The 7,371-nt window shown below is 49.2% G+C and overlaps 1 protein-coding gene across 1 annotated transcript; it reads right to left on the bottom strand.

Annotated features, from left to right (window-relative positions):
- Positions 1-243: 243 nt before the first annotated feature.
- On the bottom strand, positions 244-4,869 carry LOC6035604 (nuclear pore complex protein Nup160 homolog). Its single transcript, XM_038262793.1, has 9 exons — positions 4,659-4,869; positions 3,995-4,592; positions 3,762-3,937; positions 3,299-3,705; positions 2,626-3,240; positions 2,083-2,594; positions 1,342-2,027; positions 438-1,282; positions 244-371 (listed from the first exon to the last, which is right to left on the bottom strand). Exons 1-9 carry the CDS (start codon positions 4,750-4,752, stop codon positions 327-329), a joined length of 3,978 nt encoding a protein of 1,325 aa, XP_038118721.1. The 5' UTR covers positions 4,753-4,869; the 3' UTR covers positions 244-326.
- Between the last annotated feature and the right edge of the window lie 2,502 nt (positions 4,870-7,371).

The following is a 7,371-nucleotide window of genomic DNA, read 5'->3' as shown; positions in this document are numbered from 1 at the left end:
GGACCCTAAACAATTCCCCAAAGTTTGGGACCGATTGGTTTAGTCCTCACTTTGCGCAAAGCGATTGGGAAAAACATGTTTTTTTTTGCATTATGATATTTATTAAATCCACGTTTCATGCCATATCAAAACCGGACTCATATTCGGATGCTCTGGAATGTGCTCTACAATGAAAAGCCGCACGAAAACGTAGAGAGTTGCTCAGATGTGTCATCACGGAAAAACTTAGCTTTGTAAATATGCAATTCAGTTTTAAGGAATCATTTTATTTCCAAACAAGCTACAAATACAGTATGAATTAAGTAATCACTTGAAACGAACATTTTTTACTTAGCTATGCAATCGATTAGTTGTCCCAGTAGATTGGTTTGCTGCAAGAGAGAAATCAAAACATTGGTTAATGTTCAACCTATTCACTAGACTTGCGCAACTCTTACCTCTTGAAATTTAACCTCCTTGCGCAGCTCGTACTGCAGCCGATCGATCAACGACACCGGCAGCAGAAACCGATTCAGGTGCATCGCCGTGATGGAACTTTTGCCGATAAGCTGGGCCTGGATCAGCTTGACCGCAATGTCGTACGCTTCCTCCAGCCGGCCGTAGTTGATGTACAGCTGGAGCAGCTTCGTGGGCGTTTTGTTCATGCACCAATCGGTGAGCCACTGCGGCGGGAATGCGTTCTTGGCGATGATCTGCCCTATGACGGCCACGTGGCACGCGTCAACGTCGGTTTCGCCGGCCAGGCAGTGCTTGAGGAACTTCCAGGCCGTGTCGGTGCTGTCCGCGCCGAGGACCGACTCGGGCAGGCTGTTCTTGTGCAGCCAGTCCCAGGTGTCGGCGGCGTCCTGCAGGCTGCACATGACGCAGGCGGTGGCGAGGCTTTCGTAAACGGGAGTGACGCTGCGGCCGAGGGCGTGCGCGAGCTTGAGGGCCGTCGCGTACAGTTTGCCGTTGGCGAGGATCGAGATGAGTTCGTCGGGGTCGACGTCGAGGACGGCTTTGTAGTCTTCGAGCTGTTTGGAGATTTCGAGCACGGCTTCGGTGATCATGAGCTCCTTGCGGACATCCGCGAGCGAGATGACGACGATCTGGGTGCGCTGGTCTTCGGCGGTTTGGGCGGTTTCTTTGAAGATGGTGGGTTTGGCGATCCAGGCGTAGTCGGGGGCGACGAGGTTTAGGGCGTTGACGCATTTGAGGAGGGATTCGCAGCGCATTTTAAGGTAGATGAGCGAGTTGCACTCCAGGTGGCAGCGCATGGCCTTTTCGTAAGAGATGAGGGCGGCTGGAATGAGTAGGGAGGTGAGGTGAGTGAAATCGATTGATTCTGATGGAATTACAAACCTTTGCGCATATTTCCCTTGAGGACGTAGTACGAGTAGAGGAAATCGTAGTGACTGTTTTCGGAAATTTCCACTGACCGGGCGTGCATCTCCATGATGTTCTGGAAGTCCATCTCCAGCCCGTAGTACGGCAAATCGATCAGAATGTTGAACTTTTTCGACTGGAACAAACGCCACACCAGCTGCCGAAGACAATCCTTCTTGCGCGTCTGCTCGCAGTTGTAAACCAACGAATGGTACGCCTCCTCGTAATGGCCGAGCTCCATGTGGCTGCTGAAGTCGATGCTCTGGAACATGGCCTGCTGCTTGCTCTGGACGGACGTCCCGATGGCGATCTGGGCCAGCGCGTTGATGCAGTCGTACGCGCCGTAGTGCTCAAACATCCGGATCACTTTCAGGTAGAAAATGCTCAACATTTCGTCCGGTGGAACCGACGACCCATCCGACGGCTTGGTGTAGTTGATGAGGTACGGTTCCTTGAAGATGCCCTTGGCCGACTGCGGGAACAGGTCGAGCGCCTTCGAGTTTTCCCCATTCATGAGGTACGACTTGGCGAGGATAAAGTTACGCGAGCAGTTGTTCCACTCGCACCACGAGTTGAGCAGGCGTACGTACTGCTCGATAAAGATGTGCATCTCACCCTGCATCAGCCACTGGCCGAAGGTGAAGTCTCCGGCCACGGGCCAGCTGAAAGAAACAATCGTCAGTCGTACTTTGTAATAGTCGTGCAACTTCTACTCACATCAACCGGAGCAACCCGTTGCAAACGTCCAGCAGGACGGGGAAAACGCGCTCGCACTCGGCGATGCCGTGCGCCTCCTCGGTGGACATGCACGTCCGCAGCCCGCGCGTCGCCACAAACAGATGCAGCAGCGACAGGTACTCGAACCCGTACGCCTCCTCGTGGCCAATGACCAGCGACGCTTCGCCGCCCTCGAGCGACTTGCTCCGGACGGCCGCGTAGTCCACCGTCGTCTCGGCGATCCAGTTCATCACGTAGTACGACTGCAGGAACACCTCGCTGTCCGGGATGCACTTGGAGCGGATGATTTCCATCGCGTTGCAGTTCAGCGCAAAGTTGTTCAGCAGCAGGTGCTGCAGGATGATCAGGTTACGCACGACCATGTAACGCAGTTGGATCTGCTGCCGGACCGTTTCTGTTAGTAGTTGGATGCCGAGCAGACCTCCGAAGGAGGCTCTTTGGGTTGGCGTAGACTGGAGAGAAGGACTGTTAGAGCATAAAGTTGAAAGGGACTCGTGAGAAATACTTACAGCTCGCCTCAACGGACGGTTCGTAGTCCAGCTTCAGCTTCTGCAGCAGAACCGCCATCGCCTTCGGCAGATCCTCGATCGACTGGATGACCGACGTGAGGTTGCACTGATTGACGAAGCACTGCGAGCCGGCCACCGTCTCCATCACGTCCTTGGTCGAGCGCAACTGAAACAGACACGACTCGATCTCTACTTTCTCGTCCTCGGGCACGTACTTGTCGATCTGCTTTAGCATTCGAACCAGCACCGAAACGTCCTGCTGGAGGCTCTTCCCGTCACCTCCCGCGCCGAGCGCCACATTTCCCGGGTAGTTCTCCGAAAGGAACGCCAACTCCAGCTCGTCGCACGGTCTAAACAGCGAAATCAACTTCTTGCGCACCAAACAAAACACGTCCATCCGCTCCAGGATCAACATTCCGATCGGTTGACACGCCTCGAAGTTGTACTGCGAACAGCACAGGTAGAACTTCTCCCACAGGTTCGACGACAGCTCGATAAACTCCTCGTCGGTGATGTTCTGCAGCTTGCGCTCGTTCTGCAGCTCTCCGTCGATGTAGGCGCACACGTGTCGCTTCAGCACCGCCGTCGAGATGTTCGTACTCGAGTAGCTGAAGCTGCGGTTGAACATCTGCAAAAGAATCATATTTCTTACTGAATTCAAGATTACACGACTCAACTAGACTCACCGAAAGCGTCTTCGCGATCACGTCGTTGTCGAATTTGCCCGAGTGGAAGATGCGGTTGCAGTAGATGTGCTTCAGGTCGGTGCCCTTCTCCAGCTTGGCCGTGTACTTGTCGTCCATGCTCTCCAGCGGGATCGGCAGCCAGAAGTTGTGCGACGACTCGCTGTTCAGCGCGTACGTTAGGACCTGCATTTCGCCTTCGGCGTTGCACCACAGTGCCCAAATGCCGCGATCGGACAGCTTGAAGTCGATCAGGTCGTAGTTGGGCGCCAAAATGATCGACTCCCGGACGAGTGCCACGTTGCCCGACTCGTCCGGCTCCGGCCGCAGGATGATAAACTCCGAGCAGTCCGAGTAGGCCATAAAGACGCCAAGCAGCGAGTGCGACTTGCGCACCATGATGGTTTGAGCTGCAAATACAGAAAACATTAGACTTGCACTGATTCGTTTGAGTCCTTCAACTTACATCCTTCAACCCGCTGATCGGCGTGCTTGACGAAGCATTCCGCTCCGACGCAGGAACCGTTGGTGGCCCAAATGCGCGTAATGTTGTTCCGGTAGAACGCATACAACACGGACTGGCCTTCCAGCTCCCCAAACAGCAGCGATACGATCTGGTCCGGGGCGTTTGCATTTCGCTTTCTGTAAGATATTCAAAATTTGAATTCGACTAATCTTTCAAACCATAAAATTTCATACCTCCAACCGTCCGTCAGCCCAGAGAAGAACCTCGAAATCAGCTGATTATGCTTCAGCTCGGTAATCTTCACCCCTCCATGACTTCCCAGCTGGAACAGGTACAAATTAGACACCGTCGAAACGGCATAATACGCATCCGAGTCGCCACCCTCCTCGTTCTCAACCCGGTATGCCGCAGCAATCGCCGGCAGTGACTGCCCAATATCGTTGCTGATCACGTAAAACGAACCCGGATCGCAAATCTGCTCCTTCGTAACGGACCCCAGCACCGACTCCTGCCCTCCATCCGGATTGACGCTGTTCACCTTCGGATGGCGCAGCACGATCCGGTGAATGCTCGTGACGGTCGCAATCAGCACAAACACCTGCAGCCGGTTCCCGGTTACCTCGACCGACAGGATCGGACTCTCGTCGAAGCTTATCCGCAGCTGATTATTGCCCAGATTCAAGTTCATGCTCAGCTCACAAAGGTAAATCGAGTCCCGGCAGGTTCGCCAGTACAAAAACCGATTCGAACGGTAGTCCTCCCGCTCCGCGAAGCAGTACCCGCCGCACTGCTCCGAAGTCTTGACGTCCTGCAGCATGTTGTGGATCCCGCCTGAAAGAGCCAACCACATCAGTTAAATCCGAAAACCAATCCCAAACATTCTCACTCCGCACTTACCGGTGCTCACGTTGATCTCGCGCCAGCCCCGGGCCGAGGACGAAAGCTGCCGCATGGGCACCTCCCGGTACTGCACCGGCACGTAGTTGGCCATTGCAAAGGCGTTTTTTTCACTATTTAACGCTGTAAATTGTAAAAATTGCAAATTTCTAGCGGAGATCTGTTGAAACACGCGCGGTTTTCGGTGCCGGGACGAAGACGGTTTGACAGCTGTGAGTGTTTACTGTGAAGGATGCTGTGAAGGTGTGCAGAACTGCGTTGATACGGCAGTGTTGCCAGAAAAAAAGAAAAGATTTTTGCTATAAAAATGTCAGTGTAAAAGATGATCCAACATCAGGTCGGACATGTGCGGGTCGACGGTCGACATTCACTCAACCGTTGAATCCAATCAAGCGCTCATTAAAGTAGTTTACATTTCGACGCCAACATTTCAAAAAGCATCATGTACAAACCATGCATTTTGAGAAAAACGCATTTGAATGTTGAGCATCCATTTTCAATTCCCATTTTAATATAAAAGCAAAATAAGATGTTCTAATGATAACAAACGATGAAAAACGTTGCTTTTATTGATACTTGATCATCCAAATTCAATAAAACATTATTTCCGTAATTTTATTTGAGAAAAACAAACATAACTTCTTTTAAAATCACCAACGTCTATATCACCCTGCTGTCATTGAGGGGGACGCTTTGTTATGATTCGTTTTTCTTCGCCGAATGTACATGGCGCTTTGTTCATGTTGCTTTTTTTCCGTCACGAGGTTCATGTAGTATTTTGTTTGACAGGTTGACAGGGCTATATAAACAGAGACTGCTGATGGCAGAGATTTTGTTTATGTTACTTTATTTAAAATCATGATTAAACAGACTTTACTGAAGTTACTTTTGCTCATTTTTGGTGGAGAGGTAGCTTATTAGGAGTACTTTCAGAATATGCAATAACCCAGAAAGTGTCATAATGTACATGATGTCTTTTGAAATGTTACCGTCGATTTGAGTTACGTACATGTATTTCCAGTCTGATTAAAAAAAGAGAAATTTTCGTCGAAACCAAACCATCTCATAAGTTCTACTGGAATTTGGGTGAGCTTCGAGCTCGATATTGGGCTTCGAGCCGGGGATGAGCCTTGAGCTCGTAAATGAGCTTCAAGCTCGGGATTGGACTTCGAGCCCGGGATTGAGCTTCGAGCTCGGGATTGGGCTTCGAGCCCGGGATTGAGCTTTGAGCTCGTGAATGAGCTTCGAGCTCGGGATTGGGCTTCGAGCCCAGGATTGAGCTTCGAGCTCGGGATATTGAGCATCGAGCTCGGGATTGGGCTTCGAGCCCGGGATTGAGCTTCGAGCTCGCTAAAAAAAAACGAAAACTCCGAGCTTCGAGCTCTTCAGGAGTCTGAGCTTCGAGCTCGCTAAAAAAACAAAACTCCGGATTTTGAGCTTCGAGATTTAATAGAGTATATAACTAGAAAACATAAATAAAGCAACATAAAATACATCCACTACGAAAGCAGCACTACATCACATTTAAAAACGATGTTGTTATTTTTTTATTTCTCAGACGCACGGTTGGATACAGTTTTGCCATCATGATAGCACTACTAGTAGTAAACTCTAGTTAAACTATTTATATTCTGTAATTCATAGCCAAGAGCTCGTATACAATAGGGTATATTTAACATCTACAGTAGTTGTTCGGTAACTGGGCTGAGAACGTAGCCCAGTCACCGAATGTTGCTCGTTAACTGGGATGAACAAAAAATAACGAGGGGACCACCGATGCATAATATTTTCCAGATGGAATATAAAAATAAAAGTTACTCAAATTTATTTACAATGCTTACTTTTCATTTTACTTTAATTGTATCTTGAAATTAAACAAAAGTTTGAAAAAAGTTTTTTATTTATTGAATATGATTTTTGCATCCATTAACCCCTCGGTCATTTTGGTTTGTTTTGATTTTTTGACGTTTGACTGCTTTTTAACTGGGCTACGGCCCGGTTATCGAGCGCCCAGTTAAAAAGCAGCCCAGTTAAACAACGCCCAGTTACCGAACAACTACTGTATTAGAGAAAACGAGATGTGGTGCTCAGGCGAGGACACACACATACACACGGGGAGTCAGTCAAGAACAGACTGCGGCATTGAGAGCACGCGGGCACAAGAGGCCGCGAATAGCACGCCGGTGACCGGAATAATGGCCAAGCAGGAGAGTCCCTGGGAACCTGAAGTAGGTTCCCACACTCTCTACTCTTGACGAACAGTAAATTGATTCCACTTTGACAGTTCAAAATTGAGGCCGTTTCGTGAACCATTCTTCAGCACCCAGCTAAAGCTCTATGTAATTTTTATGTACAACGATTTAAAACACGCTTATAGAGTTATCTACGTGCGCATGTATTGCGTGTACGTACAAGAAAAAGGTTGAGGTTAAATTTTGTACCGTCCAGCAAAACGAATAGTGTGCTAGTGTGCATGAGCTCGGGCTTAGATAACTCTATAGAAACCATTTCTGATCACTTTTTGTTATTTTAGTTCAAAAAAGTTGACGAGATATTTTTTTCGATAGATCAACTATGGTCCCCTTGAAAGAACTGTCGAGTCCGCGAGGTTAATTTTTCAAAATTGATTTAAAAATCGGGATTGATTTAAAAATCTATTTTGTACTTGTAGTGAGCTACGCGGGATTTCGGAGTGGATTCAGAAGAGGTCTGC

The sequence above is a fragment of the Culex quinquefasciatus genome, chromosome 3, assembly GCF_015732765.1.
Source record: "Culex quinquefasciatus strain JHB chromosome 3, VPISU_Cqui_1.0_pri_paternal, whole genome shotgun sequence".
In the NCBI taxonomy this organism is placed as follows: domain Eukaryota; kingdom Metazoa; phylum Arthropoda; class Insecta; order Diptera; family Culicidae; genus Culex; species Culex quinquefasciatus.
This window is presented reverse-complemented; position numbering and strand designations above follow the sequence as displayed.